The 11,864-nt window shown below is 47.1% G+C and overlaps 3 protein-coding genes across 3 annotated transcripts; 1 reads left to right on the forward strand and 2 right to left on the reverse strand.

Annotated features, from left to right (window-relative positions):
- Nucleotides 1-1,880: 1,880 nt before the first annotated feature.
- On the reverse strand, nt 1,881-5,442 carry EDB91DRAFT_1241042 (uncharacterized protein; the record flags this gene model as incomplete). The annotated part of the gene is made up of 10 exons (XM_041322048.1): nt 1,881-2,578; nt 2,613-2,744; nt 2,809-3,265; nt 3,319-3,415; nt 3,497-3,647; nt 3,725-3,858; nt 3,910-4,151; nt 4,254-4,397; nt 4,658-5,194; nt 5,299-5,442. The coding sequence occupies 10 exons, from the start codon at nt 5,440-5,442 to the stop codon at nt 1,881-1,883; spliced, it is 2,736 nt and encodes a 911-aa protein (XP_041168316.1).
- A 367-nt stretch (nt 5,443-5,809) lies between these two features.
- Nucleotides 5,810-8,260, forward strand: EDB91DRAFT_1259163 (uncharacterized protein; the record flags this gene model as incomplete). The annotated part of the gene is made up of 7 exons (XM_041324373.1): nt 5,810-6,396; nt 6,478-6,793; nt 6,839-7,126; nt 7,172-7,513; nt 7,566-7,581; nt 7,732-7,880; nt 7,937-8,260. The coding sequence occupies 7 exons, from the start codon at nt 5,810-5,812 to the stop codon at nt 8,258-8,260; spliced, it is 2,022 nt and encodes a 673-aa protein (XP_041168317.1).
- Nucleotides 8,261-10,490: 2,230 nt separating this feature from the next.
- EDB91DRAFT_1188230 (uncharacterized protein) lies at nt 10,491-10,988 on the reverse strand. The gene is made up of 4 exons (XM_041320508.1): nt 10,863-10,988; nt 10,748-10,811; nt 10,655-10,691; nt 10,491-10,601 (listed from the first exon to the last, which is right to left on the reverse strand). Exons 1-4 carry the CDS (start codon nt 10,939-10,941, stop codon nt 10,530-10,532), a joined length of 252 nt encoding a protein of 83 aa, XP_041168318.1. The 5' UTR covers nt 10,942-10,988; the 3' UTR covers nt 10,491-10,529.
- Nucleotides 10,989-11,864: the final 876 nt, after the last annotated feature.

Here is an 11,864-nt window from a genome sequence, read left to right on the forward strand (position 1 = left end):
CCAGTTGGCAGCTGACTCAGCAGTGTCAGCACTGACAGAGATAGATGTTGTCAACGCAGCAACAAAGGCGAGGAGGAATGAGAAACGCATAGCTTGTGCTAGGTAGTATGGGATGCGCCAAGTGGATCTCGAATAATAGTTCTGATACTGGTAGTAGGTAAGGTGGCTTGCTTTTATATCCTAGAATATATATATATTTGCGAAGCACTCGGCAGCTTCATCAGCATGGTTGCGCAACGACTTCAGGGAGCCTCTAGTATAGGCAGAATCACAGGGTCAGCGGATAAACAATCCAGAAACATGTGAACTGCAAACATATGAACCCCAACACCACATAGTAAGGAGTGATGGAGATGCACCTTGTATCATATAAAGACAGGACGACTATCTTCCTTCTATTTTGTTTGCTTAGGCCAACATCGGAGATAACTCGATTTTCAGACGAGCATGAACGGTGGGCTGCGACGACTCTGTTGGAATGATATCTCCGCCGTTATCAGCACTGGGCCCGGCTCAGCGGATCTGTGTCACACACGGACGAGCGGTATAACGGAACCTTTGAAGAACAAGCTGCGATAACCTCGGATGTCTTCTCCTTTGAATACCACTCGGTTAGAGTCAGATGTCTCACATGTTCATTTTCCTAATTTCCGTGATCGTCATCGCCCAGTCCATACCAGGCAAAGGTGGAGAATGGACGCCAACTCCTATCAATATCGTTGCCGTTATGCACGACTCGAAACTCCCGGCGCAATCCTCCCAAATTTGAGAGCCCATTTATGCCAAGCGTTGATCGCATTCATTGCGGGACGGGAAGAGTGCAGGAAGATGTGGCCGATGATTGATGATCAGAGGCTGGAACACATTCACGGAAAAGTATATCGGTGGGTTGCTATGATTACGTGCGGCCGTTTCTTGCGTGACGCTGGTGGAGGTGGTGGAGGTGAACGAAGTGCGGAATAAAACGCTGGCGTGGCGTAAAGTGCTGGTAGAGTGTACGTGAGATGAGGAGTTAGAGGGTTTTGAAATAAAGGAAAGTCGTCCCCGGGACTCTGGGAGCTTGAGCCGTATGCTGGTGAATGAAACTTCCGTATATATTGAAAGAGTGGCAAGCCATATTATAAGATTTAATTACAGACGTGTCGTCGACGCGTCAAAGTCAATCAACGCGTGATTACTGAGATACGTGACATGCCGAACAACGGCAAGTGCAAAACTCCGCTCAGTTAGAAGCAGAGGGAAGGGCTATCTTCATTCGTCTAAGGTCTACCTAGGCCTAGGGGAGACTATGCAGTGGGTTGCCGCGTTTGATGATTACAGCGTCAAGCTAGTCTCCCGTAGGCAGACCCGCTGATAGAAGGTTTCAGACATTGACATAAATGTGGGCGATGGCTTCGCTAACTCGTCAGAGCTCGCCTTAGCTCGCCTAGCCAGACCATAAAAGAAGGAAGGCATAGTAGTCGTTCCTTCTTGATCATATGTTTTCAGCTTACCACTTGGTACAAGGATATATCTGGTCAATCTGTCCAGCCTCTTTTCTCTTTGAAATCTTCAATGGTACTTCGGGAATGCCAAAATGACTGTATATGTAGTACAAGTTGTAGCGCAGTACTTGCGATACTTATTGTGCCACACACAATGGCGCATCAGCAAAATCACATATTTCTTTTTTGGCTTTGTGCCTCTTAATCACAGTTAATCGCAGTTGTAATTTGAATGAAGTTTGCAATGTGACTGAAAGACACCACAAGTCATAAAAATCAAATTGTCCTTGAGTCGCACAAAGTGTCAAAACGCAAAAAAGACGGAAAAGCCAAAAAATCAGATTCAAGTCATACAAATGGTAATTAACATGCAGCAGGTGGTATAACTCGAACAGATTATGAAGCAATTTCAAACGCATGATGGTCAATGAATTTGTTGACATAGTAAGCCCAAAAAGAGTCATAAGAAACATGTAGATTGACGTTTGGAGGAAGAAAATGCCTGCCGTAGATGGGGATGAGGTGAGCAGCACGGTAGATCGTGTCCACGTGTATGATACTATGTAAAGGTGCGTGGTTAGTACTGTACGCTGGACAAACCATCCACATCCCAGTATCTTCATCAGGTGAGTCTCCGATGACGTCAAACCAGCGCACGATGGCGCATGGAAAATTTTCACCGCTATATTTGAATGAAAAGAAGGCGCGGACCCTTGCGACTTCGAGTCCTCGCATGCCTTCTGTACTGGATCCCGTGTTGACGAAAATGCAGTCGTTGCGTGGAGCTTCGTTCCGCCACAAAGGGCATGCACGGATATGTTCGACTCGCATGCCTCCGATTCCACTAATGTCGCTTGGTGTGTAGAACCTTGAAGATGCAGAGTTAAAGACAGAGATTTTCCCTGCAAACCTAGGACAGCCAGCAAGGGGAATTTCCGCTGGATCTTGGTCATCGTCTGGCCTGTGCGTCTGCTCAAAAAGAAACTGGTGAATCAAATCAGGAAAACAGGGAAGTTCCAATTCTTTGGCTAGCGCCAATACATTGCGAGCGTGTTTTCTTTCTGCATCACACAAAGCTTTAGTACTAGAGCACACTCAGGAAGATAGACGTGTGTAAATGCTACTCACGAACTGTCTGTGCTAGCCGTGTGTGCGCTTGTAAAATGGTTAGTCCATGGTCTACTGCTACCGGCGCCTCATTGGCAACACTACTGGGCAAGGGATAGACTTGGACATTGGGGTTGTTGTTGCTATCTGTGTCTGCAAGGCCTGTCATTGTCAATTAGCAGCACAGACAATAATAGTAATTGATTTTAAAACTTACCAAGAGCTTCGAGTTCTGCCACAAGACAAGTATTGTCCAACATCCCACAATTGGCGAAGTCAACACGCGCAGCAGCCAGCTTATCGAGATGCTGATTAGTAACTAACATTTGACCAAGCGCTTTGTATTTGCTTGAATGCCTCCATGGCTCTTTGATGGCCTTAATATGTTTGCTCTCGGTGATAGACGAGCAGAGTCCATTGGGAGCACCAAATCGCTGAATAAGATAGGTGTAGTGGACAAGGGAATGTTGGCGTGGTAACGAGAAGGTGGGAATTGTGCCAGACTCTGTAAAAATTGTGCGGTAGTGATGATAACGGGAGAGGGCATCTTCAATCTCCTCCAGAGTGCTCTCAGTGATGGTATTTCGGTGTATGAGGTAGCAAAATTCTAGAAATGCGCGGAACACACGAACAATATCCTGCAATACATGACCCTCGATTGCGGCCAAGTAAACCTGAGTAAAAACAATATCTCAGTGAAATGAATTCAAAAAAAGTATTTTTTTACCTTCATGAGGGCTTTCGAGTCATCCCCCGTCCACTGCTTGAAGCCCCGCCCTTGCGGGAAGTGGCGCAGGCCTGCAAATGAGGCAACAGCCACTATTCTTAAGTGAGAGGGAAGTTAGTCAAGGAGTCTGATTCGAGTGCAGCGGCACAGCACCAGAAGCGAAATGTAAATGACCCACCTGTGGTCAATGTCATCTAAGATGTGGAGGCCATCGCGTTTTCCATGCGTCTTCATGATATATAACTCCACCCAGGCCATGAGATGGTCCTTGAAGGCACCCTTAATAACTTGATGCAAAAGGTCAGGGGCAATCAGGTGGTAAATGTCGGCTCATGGGAAGTTGTTCGTGAATGGCTAAAGTATGTGAAAGTTAGTGAAGCCCGCCCGACAGGTGGAAGCGAAAGACTTACAACGAGATTGCTGATTATTCCAAACTCAAACCAGAGCTGTGTATACGTGCCAGTGTCGACGAGGGCTTCAGTGTGGTCATGGCATCGAAGGAGTGCACCTGCATCAAGGTCTTTACGATGTGCACAGCATCTAGAATCAACTTAGTCCCGGTGCCTGAAAATGACACAAAATGAAACTTACCTCAGACACCAGTGACTCACTATACATGCAAGGAGCACTTGCTCCTCATAATCCGCTATGTAAGGCCCCAAGCCATAAATCACCCACCGAAAATGCCCATCTCCAAACTTCGCAACTTCTGGCTTTGTCATCCCTGGCCTAAGGGTTTCGAGTATGCGGGAGAGCAATGAATGAAACAACTGGCGTCTGAATGCACGAAACTTCGGATCTTCAGCATACTCCTTCATTGCTAGATAGTTGAACTGTGTGTTAGCACGTCATGATAGATCAGATATAAAACCCTTACTTTTGGGCATTGCAAGGAACCCAATGATAGCTACTGCATCTCAATGTGCATGTCGAACATTGTTGTGTACATTTCCTATAGATAAATAGAGTGGATAATATTCATTATTTCCAGTGGCAACTGAAACCGTCGTTTTATCGCTGACGAGGATGATGGGCACGAACATTGAGCCAAGTGTCTCTGGGTCTCCGGTAATGATGTCCTGTAATAGGCGAAGTTAGATAGTCTTGAATAAATGTTCAATGCAGAAGATGAAGGGGTAAAAATGGAGAGTTCTGGTAGTCTAGCGTGGTGAAAAGAAGGGGGAGGGAAGAACAGAGAGTTTTGGTAGTCTAGCGCCCTAATAAATGAAGGAACAAGGGGTAAAAAGGGAGAATTCTGGTAGTCTAGCACAGTGAAAAGAAGGGGGAGGGAAGAACAGAGAGTTTTGGTAGTCTAGTGCAATCAAAATGAAGCACTTACTGCCTGGTCCCAAGCCCAATCAGCAGACATGAAATCCCGAAACTGATGCTCATCTCCATCAGTAGAATATTCACGATAGGGCCGATAGTCCATTTCGTCAGAGTATGCGGGATTTGCTAACATGTTGCAAACAACTTCCTGTGGATCTCGGTACCAAACATCATAACTCCCATCCATCCAGGGTGGGTAGTTTCCGTCAGGCTTCTCATCTGAGTATGTGCACGAGAGACCCTGCCACTTCACCCCCCCCCCCCCCAAAGGAATTGAATTGATGGTAGCGTAAAGGTCACAATGATCTGCAAATGGTGGTGAATCACCGTGTTTAAGGAGTGTAGTTGCCCAAAGGTTTAACAGACGGTCAGCCTGATTAGCTGACATCTGGTTTTGAATGTAGAGAAACTCGGCTGTTTCGAATTCAACGCAGTTTCTCAATGGGGTCCAGTCATTGCATGACCTGGGCTCAGCAGGCAGAGGGGGTGTGCCGTCAGGAAGAAAATTTCCATGCTTGTCACATGGGCGACCTTCTTGCTGGTCAGACTACTACTGGAATGATGAATAACAAGTCAAACAAACTCACCGTCCAAAAGGGTATGGTGATTTCGATAGAGTGAATCTCTGGGCCCAAAAAACTCCACGTGTACGTCAGGTAGAGGGGAGGATCTTGGTTCCTCAGCAGCAGGACCCAAATAGTCCGCGAAATTGGCATCATCAGGAGCATCCTGGAATATACCAGGCTCTACATCTGCCAGACCATTATCGTGGTCCTCTGAAGGTGGGGAAGACATGATGGGATGGGCAGAAAGGATGTGCTTGGTACGTCCAGCAGTAGTCTTGAAGTACTGCTTGCATCCCACATTTCCACAAGGGACTTGGAAAGCATTGAACTGTCACCGAGGAATTTGCGTGTGATCATTTTCTGACATGTAGATAACCAGCAGAAAAATGAAGAGAACAAGGGCTAATGACCAGCGTGATGCCCTCCGCCACATTGTGGTCTGCGATCAACTGGTACACCTTGAACCTTAGTAATTATGTTCAATTCTTTATTTGGCACAGCATTGAACCAACTTACACATTCATTTCCACTGGTGTGGTAAACTTCACTCTTCAACCAACAAACATCTCTGCTGCTCGGAATCACTGTTTCCTTTCATGCCTCAGTCTACGAAGCGTGTTACTTGCGCTGAAAATGCCAGCACTCACCCTGGTCAGATAGTGCTTGATGCACAGCCAAAACACCGGATGAAGGCAGCAAAGGCAGCAGATGATAGGCGCTTACAGGAAGCTCAGGAAGCCAAGGAAGCCGAAGCAGTGGCAGGGCTTACCTGGCTTGCGGCATTGGAGACGGATATGGAAGTAGCCCAGACCCAGGCACAGATGAACAAGCCGAAGGCTGTCAAGCCCCATCCTCGACCTGTTGGTAAGAAAAAGGGTCAAGGTGTTGCGAGCAAGGAAGGTGGACCTGATATAGACAGTGGTAACACTGGTGCTGCTGGAATTAGCAGCAAAGTGGCAGTCCTCGGAGAGGATATTGATGAAGACTTCCTGCCTAGCAACGACAATGACTCGGAAGACACTTTAGATATTCAGAAAAGGAGGAAAGGACAGAAAACCACACCACACCAATCACTGAAGGCTGCCATTGACAATGCTCGCAAGAAAACGATGTTGGAATCAGGGGTCATTGATGATGATCAAGCATGTGCACAGACGAACAAGAAAGGCAACTCTTTAGTACCGTGAGTCGCACTTTAATCTCAAACCACAATGTTGATGCTCACTGAATCTACGCTATTCTTTGTCAATTCATGGAAAACAAGAGTGAAGTCAAGTCTGTGTGGCCGTATCCAGAACTGGAGGACAACCATTCCACAGAAGCTGGCCAGCTCAACCGCTTCTCAGTCTGATTCATTCGCAAGTGCCCAGCCTCCACCTTCCACCATTTTATCGAGGTCTCAAAAATCTGCGTCAAGTGCCACCACTTCTTTAAATTCTCACCTGAATCAGCCATCTACTAAGCTTCCAGCTGTTTGTGAGGATGACTTGGCCCTAGTTGGAGCATTCGGAGACGAGGACCTTGATGACTCAAGTGAGCATGAGGTTGTGCTAGCTACGAAAGGGAAAGTACCCATGAAGGTGTGTCAGCGGTTGAACACACTCCTTGTACTGACGTCTTCCAAGTCCATTGTTGCACTTACAGAGGAAATGGATCCTGACCTGGTGCCGCCGCCTCTAGCTCAAAGGCAAGATAGAGCCGCCTCTGGGACCAAGAGGAAGACTCTCCATGACGATGTCCTTGAATTCTCTGATTGTAGTGATGACTTGATGTCGCCAGTGGATGTTATTGAAGCACTCGACAGCGACGAGGACTCAGAGATTATGGATGTTGATGAATTTGAGGCAGTGGTCACAAAGCAGCCAGTCAAAGCCAAAGTGAAGGTAGAAAAAGCTCCACGCACCACAACTTCGGTATTTCCCCCCTGTCTCATGTTTTCACCACTAATTTTGAGGTAGACATTGGTCACTACCACATCTAGCAAGGCCCCCCCTTCAAAGAAAGTAAAAGCCGAGAAGGAGCAGACAGCAACCATGGTGCTAAAGAGTGACGGCAGCTGGGTGGAATCTGTGTTGAAGGCATGCTCAACATATCTGAACACTGACCTTCCTCCTGCTTGCCATGAAGACACCAAGTGGGGTCGCGTTTTTGTACCAACCATTTTTCTCTGGCTGGGTGCGCAAGAAGAGCCTTGGACGATCCCTGACAAGAACCTTCTTCATGCGTGCTGTGAAATATTCAAGGTTGTCTATCCAAGCATCAAGTACCAGGTTGTGACATCTGGTTCAGTTTTCGGTGTTGTAAGTCTGTGTTTTGTTTTATTGAATAATATAATTAATTTCATGTTTTTAGGTCACCCAACATGTCAGTGAATGGTGCAGCAATTTCAGATCTACTGCATTTGCCATCGTCGTTGCTTTTTGCACCTCAAACAGAGATACCTCAGCAAAGGAGCTCTCAACCCTCTTCCTTTGACAATATGCATTCCTGTACCCGAATCCTGACGAAATTGATGAAGATGAAACCTTCCATTCAGCCTTCGTTCTGGAGCTTCTCACTACTGCCCATCTCTCTCGCACGCTTGGGCACGCTGATGTTCCTGCTCTCAATACTGATAATCTAGCTCAGGGTGGCTTTGTTGGAGCTCTTGGATTATGTGCTGTCTTGGTGCGTCAATTTCTCATGCCTGTTTTGACTGGGATGGGCTGATATTTGTTTTCCAGCTCGAACATGCATTTTCTCTACTCAGTGACAATGCCATCAGCATCGAAAATTTGGAGGATGCGGACATGCCAACCACAGCATGGAAGACTCGTTTCAAGACACCAAAGACGCTCAACAAGGCTACTGGCAAGGAGACGGGAATGGAGCATGCATTCTCGGTCGTTAAATGGGGGATGAAAACTGCCGCATTTGTTCGGGCAGCAAAAAAGAAGGGCCCGGAAGCAACATGCCTGACAGCATCCATGGCATACAAGCACCTGAAGAAGCCTGGTGCCAGCATCGACTCAGACGACGAAATGGATGACCGTGAAGATGTCTGGTAATTTGCACTCGAGATTTATCCTAGCCACATCCTACTAAATCCTTTATTTTTCTTTCAGATTTAATCAGGGCAAATTTCTCCCCCCCTCGTATTATCTGTACCTTTTGCTCTTTTACGTCATGGTTTGCACCGTCATTTTCTTTTTTCTACCGCATTTTCCTCCTTTCATGCAGCTTTTAATGACTTTCTCTGTCATTTATGCGCCTTTTTGTCCAGCTTGATTACCTCTTATTCCATCTTTTGAATCTTCTGCAGTCACTTTTCCGATGATATCTAGGACATTCGAATGACACATTTTTGCCCTTTTGCGAGTTTTCTCGTTTTGTGCCGCACGTGAAAAGTCGGTACAAGACAAATTGAGACAGTTTAAGAAAGCGAGTGGCCTTGACACGTCTTTTGAGACTCAGGCTCATTTCGTGGCTTATATCGCGGGAAAATATCAAAAAAGGCAGGTTAAGTCATTTGTGATTTTGCTGATGCGGGCTATAGCTGCATTATATATTCATCCAGAATCCAGACTTCGTATTGAGACCATACCTCTTTCGGGCGCGCATGCAAGCCTCTTCGTTCAACCAACTCAAGTCGCACCGAAATACTAACCAAGGGTAGGACTCCAAAATAAGGTTACATAAGTCATGTAAGTAGTATCGTGTTTGAACTTATCCATTTATTATTCGCGCTCATCAAGTGGCTCAGGAGGAGCAGTGTCACTGGCATCTTCAAGGACATGCACGTACACGTACCTCGATGTCGACTGAATGCACCGGTTTTCTTACGCATTCATGCAAAAATGTATGCAAGTCGAGCGACATGACTGTCTTTTGTCGATGCAACTGCTACTCATTGTCATTGCCACATAGTAATTCATGCTAATGTTTTTCAAGAGTCTGGTCGAGGCAGCTGCGGGTATGTTTGTACAGAAGTAAGCATATTGATCAACTGCGCAACGACCTGCATATCGTGCGATCAACTACTGTACCAACGTGAAAACATAAACATGACTCACTGTCGCAACATACTCAGTCTGCCAAGCTCATCAGGAGAGGGTTAATACTGGCAGGACACGATGTGTAAGTCCGATGGTGTGAGAGGCTATTTGTACAAGGCGCAAAGGGTGAGTCATGGGGTTAAATCCAGGACGCAAAGCGGAGGACTCATACTCACATCCGCCTGACAAGTAAGACCCCAGCAACAGGAATAGGGGATTCCGTCATTGCAAACGACATTTTGAGGCAGGCAGTCCCAGTAGGGAGCTGGCTCAGCACAGGCTCCACCTATTTAAGGCTCTCAAATGACAAAAGATCAGTTCCTTCCTCTCGCCTGCACTCCAACTAATAATAGTCCTTGGATCTGAATCTGGGCGGGTACCTGCTGCCACGTCTCACCTTCTGATGCCGCTCTCCCGCACTTGCTGCTGCCCGCTTACACTGCCCGCTTCCACTTCCTGATCGTGCTGCCACAGGCTTTCACCCTTGGCAGCCAGTACGCCAGACCTGTCGCCTCTATGCGCTCCCTGCACTGGCCGCCACCCTCCCGCATCCTCCTAGCACACCTCGGACGTCTTCTCCTTTGAAGACGGTTCTGTTAGAGTCAGCGCTCTGAAATGAATACCATGTTCATTCTTCTATTCTTCTTGACCGTCGTCACCCATTTCAGGCGAGGCAAACCCTGTGGAGAATGAACGTCGACTCTTATAAATATCGCTACCGCTATGCACGGCCTAGAACTCTCAGCGCAATTCTCCATTTAAGATCCAGGGCAGGATCGCGGAGCAGGGTGTGTACTGGGGTGTCAATCTTTCTTATCTCATACTGTCATACTATACGGGCTGGTCAGGACTCACCACAACATTTTTCTCGTTACTTGTTGGCTGCATCAATAATGATGGCGGCTGAACATTATTGCGGTGCTAAGTTTCGGTGAGCTCTCGGATATGACAAATGTCATACCATGACGTTTGGGACCTGTTACATGGGTGGGGTTTCCCTATTCCTTAAGCGTTGCTCTGGTAATGCGTTGAGAATTATGTGGTGCCGCGGTCGTCGCAATGAGAGGCTGCGACTTGCTCGCGTCCGACGGGCGGTCCCGTCACCGATGAGCTTTCAGCGTCAGGTGGAGCTTGACCCATGGGCCAGATCCGGCAGTCTTGGACTGGCGCTCTGTAAATACCATGTACCACCGTGCTTACTGTCGACTCTGACCATGCCTTTGATATTATGCGAAATGAAATGTGCCGTGCTCGTCGCAATATAGCCTCATAACCAGTCTGACTATACATCAATTTGGGATGGTTGAGAGCTCACGGATGATAAACGAGGTTGTTTAGAATGGACGGCGAGGTTCTGTAGTGACGTTAGACAGTGTTCAGGGCAAATGACGCACGAAAGCGGCCGACCGTGATCGGAAGTCCCTTGACAAGAATATTGTGGAATCTACGAGCGTGTAGAGCATAAGGATCGACATACAGCAAAGTCGTAGAAAATAGTACATATAAAAATGAGTGGCGCGGTAGAAAAACCGGAGTGGTTGTGACCGTCCAGAGACTCGGAAGACTGACCTGCCATCTTAGTTGGACTCGATGAACGGAACACCAAATAACTTACACATAAGTACCACGACAAAACTGTGAACGAAAATTCTTCCGCTACCTGCAGAGTAACTGACGAGGGTTAACCATAGCATTTACGTGCTACACATTGCTGCTGGTTGACACATGCACGCGCTCCTGGAAAGCAATTGAAGTCATGCCGGTTGCTGCGTTGTCGGAGTGGACCACGAGATTAGCGTGATATTCTCGAACGCTAAGGATCATCGATCAGGCGTGGTCCCAGCCCAAACATCTGCGCGACCGTGAAAATCTGAACGAAATCATTATAAATCTGATTTTCCAAAGAATATGGGTCCTATCTGTTGGAAGTGCGAGCTCAGAGCTGTTGACCACGCGCAATATCGTCGGTAAGCTGTACTTCGACTCTGCAGTGCGTCCAGCTTCAAACCCAGTTACCAAGTCCGACCGACGGCTTGCACATCGACGTGCAGGTCGACTTCACACTACGGCTGCATATCGGTTCGGATTATACAGAATCCAACCGTATTGACCTTTTAAAAACGTTTTCTTCGACGTCAATATATCTTCGTACAACACAACCCAATCAATCACCATGGCGGAAGTATTTGGCGAGACCTCCGCTTGTTCAACATCAGCGTTCAGCACTTGCACGCTCCTGGCTTGCATTAGCACCTGCACATTCCGAATCGGACCCAGACTTTGTGCATCAAGAGTAAAAGAATATGACTTACGAGCTGCTGCCTCCGCAGGTATTCGAGCCACAGTTCTGAAACACAGGGATTTCGGTGGTCTGTGAATGAAGATCAAGACAACGACAATGGTAGTGCGCTACAAGCTTACAGTGTACATATTACACTTGATGGGTTGGTACGTTGAATATTTTTAGGGATTGTTGCTGCTTACTGACAACGTGAAGAGGCCTTTATAGATTTTTCGTGTATGGTGTTGCTGGCAATGATATACTTTTGTCGGGCGGTTGAACTATACATTTTTGTCGCTCGCTTTCCATCTTGAGCGGTGTCTGCAGCACCATCCA

Source organism: Suillus paluster, assembly GCF_016628075.1.
Source record: "Suillus paluster strain FC165 chromosome Unknown EDB91scaffold_641, whole genome shotgun sequence".
NCBI classification, from domain to species: Eukaryota; Fungi; Basidiomycota; class Agaricomycetes; order Boletales; family Suillaceae; genus Suillus; species Suillus paluster.

Bases quoted from the DNA above. Each gene is read 5' to 3' on its own strand.
- EDB91DRAFT_1188230 (XM_041320508.1), bottom strand. From the start codon at position 10,941: ATGCTATGGTTAACCCTCGTCAGTTACTCTGCAGGTAGCGGAAGAATT. The intron at 10,812-10,862 runs GTAAGTTATTTG...ATGGCAGGTCAG, and splicing joins TTTTGTCGTGGTACTTATGT to TCTTCCGAGTCTCTGGACGG. The intron at 10,692-10,747 runs GTACTATTTTCT...ACACGCTCGTAG, and splicing joins CGCGCCACTCATTTTTATAT to ATTCCACAATATTCTTGTCA.